The 13529-nt window shown below is 42.9% G+C and overlaps 1 protein-coding gene across 1 annotated transcript; it reads right to left on the bottom strand.

Moving 5' to 3' along the window:
• Positions 1–500: 500 nt before the first annotated feature.
• Positions 501–12385, bottom strand: cpap (centrosome assembly and centriole elongation protein). Its single transcript, XM_069663056.1, has 18 exons — positions 12011–12385; positions 10767–10893; positions 10478–10627; positions 10195–10330; positions 10010–10115; positions 9038–9814; positions 8066–8900; positions 6420–6552; positions 6060–6225; positions 5671–5802; positions 4619–4756; positions 4013–4112; positions 3678–3847; positions 3394–3483; positions 3087–3227; positions 2176–2260; positions 1742–1862; positions 501–1434 (listed from the first exon to the last, which is right to left on the bottom strand). Exons 1-18 carry the CDS (start codon positions 12383–12385, stop codon positions 1242–1244), a joined length of 3975 nt encoding a protein of 1324 aa, XP_069519157.1. The 3' UTR covers positions 501–1241.
• Between the last annotated feature and the right edge of the window lie 1144 nt (positions 12386–13529).

The raw sequence follows: 13529 nt of genomic DNA, 5'->3' as shown, positions 1-13529 counted from the left end.
ACATGCTGAATCTTTACGACATAAAACATGAGTTTGATGTTATTTGAGCAGCTGCTGATAAATTCCTGTCTTGTTTTTTTTTTATGCAGGTTCACTCCTGGAGGAGAATCTTGTTAACATCATTTCATTCTGTTTGACTGCTGTTCTGAGTTTTTATATGTTAAAGAAGATTTTACTTTCATGTTCCTGTAAAGCAGAGTTTTACTTTTAAGTCTAGCTGTTGTGTTTGAGCGAGCTGCGTTTACCTGTCACTTTGTTTTCTAGTCGTTTGACTTGTGAGACGGATTTGTTTGTATGAAGATTAAAGTCTTCAAATGCTGGCTGAAGTTTTCTTTCCAAATAAGAGTTCAACAATTATCAAAACAGACTCATGATTCTAAATAGAAAGAAGATAAAATTTATTTTACAAAACATATACAGTCAGCTAAGGAAATAAATATGTATTTAACATTTTTACAAATCAAAACAATTGTAAACAAACACTTAAAAACCCGCCACACTGAAGTAGTTCTGCTTGAATCTGCAGCACAGGCGACATTTTGTTACTGTACAGCATTTCATTATCCCCAGGCCTTTACTGAAAATGTAAACAATACGGTTCCTCTGATCTTAATATTCAGATTAATGCGACTGGATGAAGTTTGGTGGTAGATCATTAACTTTAAAAATCCCGGCAAAAAACAAGCATCAAGGTGTCGGTTTAGCTCCGTGGTTAAATCGGCGGCCATATACAGAGGCTGTAGTCCTCGATGTGGCGGCCCTGGGTTTGACTCCCGCCCTCGGCCCTTTGCTGCCTGTCATCCCCACTCTCTCTTCCCCCATCTCCGCCACTATCCACTGTCCTCTCTCTAAAATAAAAGGCATAAAAAGCCCAAAATAAAATCTTAAAAAAAAAAACAGAACTAGCATAAAAACGGATTAATTGCAAAGTTTCAGATACCTTCAGAGGCTGTTATCACGGCATCACTGAAACGTTTAAGGTGCTTTGTGGACTTCCTGTTAAGTCTGAAAAACATGTTGAATGCGTAAATAAATAAAAGCTATAAATTAAAATCCTGTTTGAAAGGCTGAGGACTTCTTTAAACTAGTTCACTGTTGACTGCCAGCTGTAGCTTTGCCCCTTAACGTGGCAGCACGTTCAAGTATTAAGAAGTTCACTGAGATAGAAAAGCACTAAAAGGACAAACTGTCTGTTTTTGGGAAATAAAGGACATGTCTAAAGTTTGTTCGACACCTCGACTCTACACCCTGTTGTCCACGATGATGTTTCCATCTTTGTCTTTGACCCTGAGTCGTCCGGTCGGGTACAGCGTTTCCTGTCTGCCGTCTGTGTAGACGGTCTTCACGGTGCCGTCAGGATACTCTCTCTTCTTGTAGTCGGCCGTGTGGATCTCCCTCTGGCCCGTGTTGAAGTGGATCTCCTTGGTGCCGTCCCTGAGAGAGGCAGCACACATTCACACCCAGTCAGCGTTCATTAAAGGTGGATTTAGCTTATTTTCTGTTCCATCTTCTTCAATGAGTGCAATTAATGTTTTTTATCTCAGCTAGTAAACTGAGCATCCTATGGTTTTTTTCTTGGTTGGACAAAAACAAGAAATTTCAAGTTATTATTAAAGCGATAGGAAATACTAACAGTGAAAAAGAAAATAAATCTAGGGAGGAAAAACAAAGACATTTGGCTGAATCAGACCTTTTAACAACAGAGGCAGCAGGACGAGCCCGAGCTATGGTCTCTACTTACGGTTTGACTTGTATGATGGTCCCGTCTGTCAGCACGCTCTCCTCCCGGCCGTTGGGGAAAAGGTTCTTGACTGTCTGATCTGGGAAGGTGATTTCCTTACGGCCATCTGGGAAATGCTTTTCTAGAGAGGTAGAAAATACAGTCGTCAAAATCATGCTGGTATAAATATACAAGATGAAAATAAGACCAGCAGATGGCTCGAATCTATCTAAATCCATAAAAATGGATGGATAGATCCCAAACTGCAAAGTAAAAATAACCAGAACTCTAGAAGAAAGAAAGGAATATTTACATCCAGGAAAAAAGAAATGATAAATAATAACCTCAACTATATTAATCTTCAATATAAACTTACATATCAGAAAAGTAAACCTACTCCAGTAAATCTAAAATAAAGGCCTTGTTATGTAATGAGTTTATTGATCTGCACTCACCTGTCTGGTTGTTGGGGAAGTGCAGGACCTCGATGCCGTCTGGGTAGGTGACGTGTGTAATCTGAGCTTCAGCGTAGTAGTAGATCTGAACAGGAGGAGCAGAGACACATCACAGAGTTACCATTCAGGTGGTAAAGATGCTTTCGTAGGTTAGCCCTCAAGGAAAACAGTAAAGCGATGTTTCTACACAACACTGGGATTCAAACATCACTTTAAGCTAAATAAAAGAGGGAAATTGTCTCATAGTGAGTTTGACTGACTGAAAACCAAGACTTTAGTTGTAGCACCAGAGCGTTGCAACTTTTCTAACCTTGACAGCAAAAACAAGTTTATTTCAACAGAAATTAGGTATTTAAAACCATCCATAGTTTATAATTATCAGAGAATATAATCTCCTGTCAAAGACGACAGATACCTGCCAACCTTAATTTCATAAGGTGGGTCAATGACTTCACAACAGCAACTTTCTCTTTCCTAACTAAACTAATGAAGAAGTATCACTTGTGATTTGCTCAGTGTAAGTTAACACAAGCATATTTGTGAAAATAAATTTAATGTCTGTCCATCCATCCATCCAACCGCTTATCCTGTTCAGGGTCGTGGGGTCTGGCGGGGTTACACCTGGACTGATCACCAGTCAATCACAGGGCTGACACAAAGAGATAGACAACCTTTCACATTCACACCTACGGGCAATTTAGAGTCACCAATGAACCTAACGAGCATGTCTTCAGACTGTGGGAGGAAGCTGGAGGAAACATGCACGGGGAGAGCATGCAAACTCCACTCAGAAAGACCCACTACGCCCGAACCGGGATTCAAACGAGGAGCCTTCTAGCTGTGAGGTGACACCGCTAACCACTGCACCATCAAGCAGCCTGTATTTAATGTACATAAGGTAAATGTCTCACCACTCTCTGGTCGGCTGTGATCTGTTTGGTGTCGCCGTTGAAAAAGGTAACTTTGACCGTCAGCCCGTCTGCTGAAACCTCCTTCCTGGTCCCGTTGGGGAAGGCGATGATTCGATCACCACCCGCCAGAACCTTCTCGATCTGGAGGGAACAAAACCAGCAGCTGCTTCTTAACATCCATAACAACAAACTGAACTTAAACTCAACTTCAATAGCCGTCTTGTATCTTAATTCCATCAAGCCACAGAGTTGTCAGGACTTTATATTGTGCTGATGTGCAAAGTGACACATCGTTCAACTCTCTCACCTTCCCATCAGGGTGTGTGATCACCTCCTGAGCTGATTCTGGCTCCTTTGCTTCACTGCACTCTGATTCTTTTGGCGGAGAATCTCTTTTCTGCAATGAAGAGACGTCAAAAACAACAAACCGTTAAACTTTAATGCATTTACTAAGCCCTTATGGTGAGCAGCAACTTCTTGTCTTTTGGTATTTTCCTGTAAATGTGCAGCAGTAAAGGAACAATCATTGATGGTGTAAACTGTATAGCAGTGTAGATTAGAGAGGAAAGAACATCACAGGATGATTCTTACCGTCGAGCAGTTATGTGACTGTTCTTGGTTTGGCGGTCTGTCCTGGCTCTTGCAGGGGGCGGGTGTTGACCTCTCCTCTTTCCTCCTGCCAGGCAATGTGGAGGAAGAGGAGGAGGATGATGATGATGAGGAACCTGGTACTGATGGCTTTCTCAGGCTGCTCTTTATACCTGCTGACAATCGACACAAAAGAGAACAACATTGGCCATTAGTTCACTTAACAAACCTTTATCTTTAGGGTTGATTGATAAAAACAAAAAATAAATGTGCCAGAAATCTTTGTCCGAAAAAAGTTCAGTGTAAGAAATCTCCCTGTGATTGAAACTTCACTGTACCTGCAGAAGCCTGGCTGCTCTCCCTGGAGCTCCTTGCAGTGGCTGCAGCCATGCTGCTGAGTGGAGGACTGCTGCTGCTTCCTCTGGAGTCAAGAGGACTCTGAAAACAAAGTGAAAAAAAGAAGATTTTTATGCCACAGACTTTTTTCCAACATTATCCACGCCTACTTCCTAGAGGTGTGGCTAGGACAGTGAACTTTTAGCCTTTAAGAGAACCTGGCATTCATCTGGACCTTGCTACCGAGAGCACCCTGTATCCCTCTTCTTGGCTGACGGCCGGGGTCAGCCCTACACACAGTTCTGTATGTGATTAACTGAGGGAGTAACTGACTGACTGAGTGAGTGAGTGATGGTACTTTCAGAGCCGTAGAGAGAGAGAGAGTTGCGACATCGCAATGGCGGATCATGGAGCATATTGGACCTGACGCGACTCTCTGTCTAGGCGGGACTGCTCCTCCGCTGTCCTCACCTACGTCTGCAGCACGCACCTGCTTTCAAACATGTTGTCTTGTTTTTTATTATCCTACTCAGGTCTCAACCATACACAGACTTTTATTGACACTTTCCGGAGAAAATAAAAAGACTAAATTGTATGAACATGCTTACTGCAAATTTCACTCCTTTGGTCACAGACGGCACGTTGTTCTCAAACATCTTTGGAGCTTCTGTTGTTTCTTTGCTGTTCTCTGCATTGACCGGGCTCTTCTTCCAGGCGCTGAGGCGGAGCTTTTCCAACATACGGATCTGAAATTACAAGAGAAAGAATGCTTTAACATTTTTTTAATATAATATTATATTATATATTTCTGCAACTGATAATTGATCATGCAGCAGAGGTAGCATGTAGTTAGTCTGAGCCACAAACTACATTGCCAGTTGTTGGAAGAATAAAGGTTTTGCTGCAGTAACAGCATGCTTTTTTTACACTAAATGCCTACCTCAAATAGATAAAGGGAAGGTTAAAAATCTGCAAAATTACCCTTTAAAAAAACATTTAACTGATATATTTCTCTGCTACTCATAGGCCCCATTTTCCACCCTTTATTAAAATGCATCCCAACCATGCCCTTGTATTTAAAGCCTCTTTCCCACTGGTCAAAAAACCCACCAACACTCGGCTTTTTTGCTTAGTGGGAAAGGTTACAATCGGCATTCAGACCTGGGTGAAATGACTGCAGTAGGCCCGGGTAATTATCGCTACAATCAGCAAAGATGGGAACACAAAACGCGAGTCGACACACTAATCTCCGCCCCCTTTTCGGCGAGGTGCTATGACACGCATTGAAGTTCCCGCCGCTGTCGCCAAAATACAAAAGAACAACATAGAACGGCAGTCTGTTCTTTGTTTCGTGGAGGATGAAGCAACACTGTCAAGACAGCGAAGTGAGAGAGCTTCTTCGTCAGGCGGTGAAGCAGCAGAAAAGAGACCAAAAGGAGTATACTTCACTGGCAATGGGAAAAGAGAGAATCGGCATTTATTAGCGGGACTTCTCGGGTCTGATAAACCCATGTCAACGCACTAATTTTGTTAGGAGAGGGGTGTAATGCAATACGTTCTGCGTATCCTGATTATGGTAGATTAACATGTTTTTCCTTATCAAGTGAATGTACCCAGGTAGAGATCACAGATGTAAAAGGGTCAGAGGTCAGATGGTTACCTCTTCCTGCAGAGAACCGTTCTCCTGGTTCAGGGAGTCGATCTGTTGCCTCAGCCGACCGTGTGTGGAGGCCCAGCGACTCTCCCTCCCCCTCAGCTCCTCCTGCAGGGCGCTCAGTTGCTGCTTTAACGCCTGGCAGGGAGGACATGGAAAGATTAAAGGGGAGTTCCACCTATTTTAAGATCTCATTCTTAATTACTACAGGACTCCACACTGCAGGTGTCACTGAGGACACGGCTTTGCCACGTCCTGCGTTAAGTCCCTTTTGCCAACTTGCAAAATGCACCATCTGCACCATCACATTAATATAACTAACTTATACATTGTATTTAAAAAAGCCAGCTTAAAATATTAACATATGAATTGCTGACATGGAACAGGTTTGTCACCTGGATTTCCTCTCGTTCCTTCTTGTCGGGGATGGCTCTGGCAGCTAACGCGTGCTTCTCGAACAGTTTGCGCTCCTTCTGCAGCTTCCTGTTCTCCTCCTTCTTGTGCTCCTCAAACTTTGCCAGCTCGTCGGCTTTAGTCTGCTCAAACTCCAAACGCTCTTTCCTACGAAAACAACAACAAAGAGGAGATAAATCACACCGCTAAGGAAAGAGACCGATAAGTCTTTCGAATATTTCCACCCCAAACAAAAGACAAAATAAAGAAACACATTACAGCTTTGTGCTGCCATTTACCTTTGTTTCTGAAGGTAGGTTTAATAGTCCAAAAGTAACAACAAGTGCAGTCTGATATTTCACCTGAGATTTTCCTGGGTTTTCTCGTTCTCCTGTCTGAGTCTGGTGAGGGCAGCGTTCTCCTTCTTGAATCTCTCGATCTCGATCTCCAGCTCCACCAGTCGTTCCCGCAGCTGTCTGGACTGGAGCTGCTGGCCTGGGGACGAGGACACACACACACACACACACACACACGCACACACACACAAATATTTACATACAACTTTAAACATTCCCAGCCTTGCAAGAACTGAACATCTGATCCTTGACTGCTGATCTGTGGTCATTTTAGTTGTAAATATATGGGATTTCAGGGCAAATAAATGACAAGATTATTATTCTAATTTGGTGATTAAAAAAATTATCGAATTAATTAAAGGTTTTGTAATTAATCACAATTAATCGCATATATCAACGAGTTCTGTGAGAAGCACCACATTACATGTAGCCTGTTTCTAGATGGTTGTCTTACTTCCACTCTGTAATCGCCCTCTCTTCTTCACCTTATTAACTCTTAATTCACAAACTACATTAATCTGATTATCACTTTCCTTTCAGTCAGTCCTCCCCACACACACCTGCACCTCTGCACACAGCTGCTGGCCCCGCCCCCTTCTCTTTCTCTCTGTCTGCTTTGTTGTTTTCATCAGCAGTCTGTCACAGCACGTGAGCCGCGTGTTCACGAGGGATGTTATTAATGACGTCTCAAAACCATCGCTCGTTTCCAAACGACATCGGCACCTTTAACACGCTTTAAAACAGCGACAGATTTAGGTTTATTTTAAACGGAAAAGGCCTCTTAATGATCGATCTCAGATGAACAAAATAACAATAATCTAAAAGCCAAGTAACATTGTGTCACGTGTTTCCGACATGTTTTCAAAGCTGCCGTATATGGTCGTATGATCAGCGCCATATAAGGTCAGTGGATATAACAGTAGGCGATTAATCTGCGTTAGTTTCTTTGACTTAATTAATTAACCAAAATTAACGCGTTGTTTTGACAGCCTGAATTCTAAAACATCAATAATAAGACATCCCTCACCATTTCTAGAATAGAATAATAAGTTTATTTATTATAATATATATATATATGAAATTAGATTAGTTTATTTTTTTACATGCAAATTAATGCCAAACATTATCTCCATCATTATCTCCCTTGTGGTTTGGAGGACACACCTCTCTAAAGTAATTTCCTATAATTTAGTAAATAAATAATTTGTGCAGCTTCTTAAGGTAATTAAAGTATTGTTGTGGTATTTAGTGCTGTAAAGTTTATACTGTACAAGTGTTAGAGACATAAAGAAATAAGAATCGAAGGCAAAAGGACAGAGTCGTGCTGAAACAATAACTTAATCAAGTAAAATAAGTACGTGATTAATTGTACAACTCATTAGAAGCAAAAAAAAGCCAGCTTTAACTGTATGAGCTTCTCAAATGAAAGGATTACTATTCAAGAGCCAAATACATCTATTGGAATAAGACTCAAAAATCCAGCATCAGTCAGGTTGTTGCAAACTGAATATCGTTTCATTCTTGGACTGTTAGTCGGAGAAGAAAACTTTAAATGTGTGACTTGCTGTCAATCACACTTATTTGTGTGCAGTGATAAAAATGTACTTCCTGTCTAACTGTATAGTGATGTTCACGAGGCTTGTTTGTCTCACCTGTCTCTTCCTCTGGCTTTTTAGGCTCAGGAGCAGCAGCAGGGGGAGGGGGGAGAGTTGCATTCTGGGTCTTTGGCTTCAGCGAGGGGAACAACCTCGTCATGAGCTGGGAGGCAGGAGGAAGATCTGGCTCTTGATTGGCTGACCCGATAACTGTGCCTTTATCCAGCTCTACAACTTTACTCCCTGCCACCTTCCTCAGCAGAGTCCGCTCAGGAGGCGAGGCTCTGTTGGCCGTTACCCTGGAAACTGGACTTACTCCTCTGCTGTGATTGGCTGTGCTGACTGCAGTGTCCTCCAGGTCATTCCAGGTGTCATTGTCATCAAACACAACTCGATCCTGCTGCCCGTCTTTGTCCTCTGTGAGAGTGGACTCTGCATTGCTGAGGACGCTGTCACTCTCGCTGTCATCGACCTGTGTCACGTCTGAAGCCGAGTCTCTGCAGCTGTCCTCGTCCTGATATGAACGCTTGTCGTATGGCAGGTGTGACTGTGCAGGAAAGCAAAGGGTGCTGGGAAACGAAGGTGGTCTGACAGCCACTCCCCGGTCTTCAGATTCATAGCTGGCACAGGATGAAACATCAGAGTTCTGGTTGTCTTCTCTCCCGCTGTCCAGTTCCTCTGTATCCCCACCACTAACACTGTTCTTATCGTCCCTTAACTTTACCACAAACACTTCTGGGTTCACGGAACGGCTTTGGCTCGCCAATCCAGCACTGCTACCAACACTTCTGCACCTCCGAGGGGCACCTTTTGGAGGTGACTTGATGGGTGTGGAGGAGAGCCGTCGTGGAGGGTGACCCCTGGCAGCCTGCAGCTGGTCCATTTGAAGAACCTGTGAGAACAGAACAGTCAGTTTAATATAAAAGGTTAATCAAGTGCACGGGAGCTGAGATCCAAGCAAAAATAAACAAATTAAACTCCAGATTAAACAATGAGCACAAGCAACCACTACAGAGATGAATAAAGCACCTTCATGACAAAGGAGGAGTTGGACGAGAAGGACAGCTCATCGGCCGCTTGCTCCAGCAGCTCGAACTCTCCCAGCTCCATGTTCTCCAGCTGCCGGTCACAGTCCCAACGCTGCAGCTTCTCCTGGAACGACAGCTCAAACGAATCCTGAGGAACTCCTCCTCCTCCTCCTCCTCCCTCTGACCCTTTTCCTCCTTCTTCTCTTGAAACACAGCCTTTCCCTCTTGCAGCATCATTGTCAGCTGTCTCCGGCCCTCTCAGCATGCCCACCTGTTTGGTTACAGGATTTGGCTGCATGTTATTACCAGCGTTTCTCACCACTTGAGCAGACGGACCAACTTTCCTGTTATTCTGCTCCTTTATTTGCTCCAGTTGATGTTTGGATTGTCTCCCGTCAGTGTCTGTTTGAATGGACTGTGATGCAGCCGTGTTCTGCCTTTGATGACTCCCCAAAACCTTCGTCTTCGCTGCCTTACTATCACCTCTGCTGTCCTGAGGCGGCGAACTGAGACCTCTCGGTCGGTTTTCCTTGTTGAGTGTGGCGGTTTTACGCTGGACAGGAAGCCGCTGAGCGCTATTATTTCCACCTCTCTGTAAAGATACAGGCTCTGAGTTGCTGCGGGACAGTACTCTGGCCTGGGGCTGTGGTTTCGGGTCCTTCTTTAACTCTGTTTTTGGTAACACAGCTTTGCGATTGTTGGTAAATCTTGAGAGGCCCTCGCCTCGCTTCAGAAAGGCTCTCTTAGGAGGGGCAGCAGCAGCAGCTTCATCTTGGCTCTATAGGTGAGAAGACACAATGATAACTCAGTCAGCTTGAACTGAAATCGTTTCCCGCACAAACTTATGGCTACAATGAAAAGATACTCAATCTGAAAGAAATTGCTTTAAAAACTCTCCTTTCGTCTGTTGTGTTTATGTACTGATGATTTTACTTTTAAGGTTCATAAAGGGATGATTTTAATATTAGCTGACCTGCTGTTGCTGGGCAGACTTCAGCCTCTGCTCCTCCAGCCTCAGCTGCTCCTCCAACAACTCCTCAAACGTCTTCTGCTGACCACCGATACCCGGCTTTATAGGTCTGAAGAGGGACAGACACAAAAAGAGCTGAAGCCAATGTATGCATTAAGACAACACTGAATAAAAAAAATCGTATTTACCTATCATGGACAGCTTTGTCTTTCGCTCTGTTGTCGTCAGTCAAAGTTGCACCACTACTTTGTATTAACGTGTCATCATGCTCATAAAAACGGCTCGTATCAACACTCTGTTCATCTTCTCTGGAGCTCCACGTGCCTGTAGGAAACACAGTTAGAGTTTCACACAGAGGGGATTTAACTCCACAATTATATTAACAACAATTTGAAGAAAGAAAAGCTTGGCTTATGTCGTCTGCTGTACTCAAAATGCAAATACAAAATCTGTATAAAAATATATTCTCACCCTCTTCCTCATCCTCCACCTCCTCATAATCTTGACCTCTTTGTAGCTGCTCCCGTCTCCCTGCTGGTGAGAGCTCTGGTTCCTGTCGACGCCCACAAGCGTAACCCTGTGGGACCCTATGGCAGTTTAAGGTGGGGCTGTGCGGGGTCTCTAAGAAGAAAAATATACACATGAAGAAGCTAAGATAAGTTTTGGGAAGCAGAGTAAATACATATCATATATACACATCATATTTTATGTCTTGAAAACAATCAAATTTGCAGTCATTTTCTTAATTCCTCTTCTTTACCTCCTGTGCAGTCCTGGGATCCATTCATCATTCCCAGCAGCCTCTGCTGCTCCTCCTGCAGGCGAAGCAGCTCCTCCAACTGATGGGCTTTCAGCTGCTCCTGCATGTGCTGCTGCCATTTCCTCAACTGCACAAACACAGAAGATTACATTTTAACCAGCCATGTAGCTAACCAGACTTGTATGTCTGCATCTCTGTACACATACTTCAGCATGTGCCAGCAGCAGCCATTTTTCTTGAGGTAGAAGGAGGGACCTATCTCGCCACCATTGACGGAGTTTAAGTGTCAGCTGATTTTTTTCGAGCCTGCTACAACAACAAGTTTAATATCTGAAAGCCAATATTCTAAGGGGTAACTGTTGCACTACAAAACATAACACAACACACTAACCAACTAACTAAGCAAGTATCAATGTTCCCAATAAAGCAGTGGTATCTGATCCCAGTTGGTAGCCGAAAGCGAAAGCCAAGGTATCTATTTCATGACTGAAAATGTCAGATCAGGGCATTCCTCTCTCATCCAAAGTGTCTCCCAGTGCTTTGCAGTAGGCTTTAAAACAATTAACGAGGGCCTTGGCCTTTGTTTACCAGACTTATCACAGTGTATTTAACCCAACGTGACCCCACACTGCCACTAATTACAGCTCAGTGTTTTCCAACATGCTAATTTATTTGTGACTGGCTGTCCACACACTGCACATACGAATGACTTAACATATTAAAAGTGCTTATTTTGTTGCATGCACACACCTCCACCACTATTTGAGTCCATGCCAGCATAAATAGACTAGCCTCAGGTGAACTCTACTAATATTAGCAGGTAGAGGCAAAGTGTTTGTGTCGGAGCGTGCGCGATGGAGGTGGGGGTTATTAAGTAACTAGGAAGCGGTGATGTAATCAACACTGAATTACACACAAAGTGCCAGAAATTCAAATGCTAGGACATCAAGAGATTTTCTTATACTGGTATTAGATACATTGAAGGAGGCCTATTTATATTTGTTTGACTCAAGCTGTTAAATTTATCTAGACAGTAGAATAAGGTGTTAATTCAGCCTCAGTGTTGTCACTTAAGACCGCTATAACTAAGGACACTTCATTAAGTACCAATAGATTATAAAAAAAGTATCTGTTTAGGTGTGAAAAAGCAGCAGTTGTGTTGTCTAATAGATGTCTATTTTAAGAGCTGTCAATAGTTGTTCAAAGATGTTCAAACATTTTGACATCCAAATTGCCTTCCTCACCTGTTCTAGCTTCATCTTTAGGGGCAGATCTTGTGACGTGTTTGCCATCTCATCCAAACTGTCCAACTCTCCATCTGAATTCCTCGGAAGCACAGAGGATAGACCGTTCACTGGCCTGTCAGTCCCAGCCCTCTCTCCTCCAGGTGACCGGGCATATCCATCCACACCTATGCAGCTGCTGTCTACGGAGGCTGGCAGGGGGGCGAAGTCGGAGACAAACGAGTCGTCTGGCTCCAGGGACGGGGACCCCACGGCAGAGATGTGGCGCATGGAGCCAGTCAAGTCCGGAAGGATCACCCCGGCTCTGGTGCTACTTGGCATCCACCTGGCCAAGAAGTCTGCCTGCGAGTACTGAAGCCCGGCTGGAGATGACATGATGACCGCGCTGTCTCATGCAGGGCTCGCTAATCCGGGATTTGAGCGACAGATTATGGTGACAGGTTAGGGGTTAATCACACCGTGAATAAACACTGACTCCAACTTAGATGATTCCAAGAAAACTATATATAGTAACCGTCTAATGTTTAAATAACAGTAGCTATTTTAATGAGTATGTAGTTTAGATTGGTTAAAAGTTAAACCACAGAATGTCACAATAGCAGAGTATCGGTTCTAAATGAGTGTCTCTTTGGTTAGCAACAACAAACTTAATCGAAGCTTTTAATAAAGACAAAACGGCTGAATCATTGGCAGTGTGACAACATTCATTACATGCAGCTAAGCTACCTGACGATACAGTTAACCTGATCGTTTTGAGTGCTAGCCAAATCACTGCATTTAAAAGGCTTGTCTGTCTTGTTGATATTACCTGTTGCTAGTAGGCTACGTTTGACTTGAGACACAAAAAGTTTGAAATGTAGAGTTGAAATGGAGTGACGTGTCAAAAAAATTCGCAACATTATCAAAAGTGTAAAAACAAGTGTGGTTTACCTGTAACATAGGTGAAAAGCGGTGTTACTGGAGCGAAAACATGCGATATAAAGACACAACAGACAAAAGTTTCGAAGCCTGCCGCCATATCAAAACAAAGCCCGCGAGAGTAACGACGACAACCTAGTGTGTTGCATTGTGGGTAATGTAGTTCAATTGCATTTTTTTAAACGTTTCGCATTTCTTAAATGTTTCGTTATTTTTTAACAGAAATAACAGAAATTGTATATGTATAATAATTGCTATTATATGTAAAGAATCAAACAACTTGTCGTTTGAAAAATTAAAAGTAAAATCGGTTTCAAAAAAATGACTCGTATCCGGTTTTAACTGCTCTTCGCAAATATATTTCACAATAAAGCTCATCGGGTGAATACACTGGCGAAACGTTAAGATTCCCCTTTTTTTTACTCGCGTACTCATGTAGTTTTCGCTGTATTACTACATATACTAAGTTTACTATACCTTTCAACATTAACATAATTGTTTATATTATATAATGTAAACCTCAGATTTTATACTGACATTCAAACACCGGATACGTTCTCTGACAGTTGTGATTGGTCGATACGAAAATACTGAATATCAC

Source organism: Semicossyphus pulcher, unplaced genomic scaffold, assembly GCF_022749685.1.
Source record: "Semicossyphus pulcher isolate SPU_LCO1_2020_fin unplaced genomic scaffold, fSemPul1.0.p SCAF_15, whole genome shotgun sequence".
Taxonomy (NCBI): Eukaryota; Metazoa; Chordata; class Actinopteri; order Labriformes; family Labridae; genus Semicossyphus; species Semicossyphus pulcher.
This window is presented reverse-complemented; position numbering and strand designations above follow the sequence as displayed.

Excerpts from the sequence above, each read along its gene's own strand:
- cpap (XM_069663056.1), bottom strand. The coding sequence starts at position 12,385 with ATGTCATCTCCAGCCGGGCTTCAGTACTCGCAGGCAGACTTCTTGGCC. Across the intron at positions 6,553-8,065 it reads AAAGCCAGAGGAAGAGACAG|GCCAGCAGCTCCAGTCCAGA; the intron begins GTGAGACAAACA and ends CCTCGTCCCCAG. Across the intron at positions 3,484-3,677 it reads AGTCACATAACTGCTCGACG|AAAAGAGATTCTCCGCCAAA; the intron begins GTAAGAATCATC and ends TCTTCATTGCAG.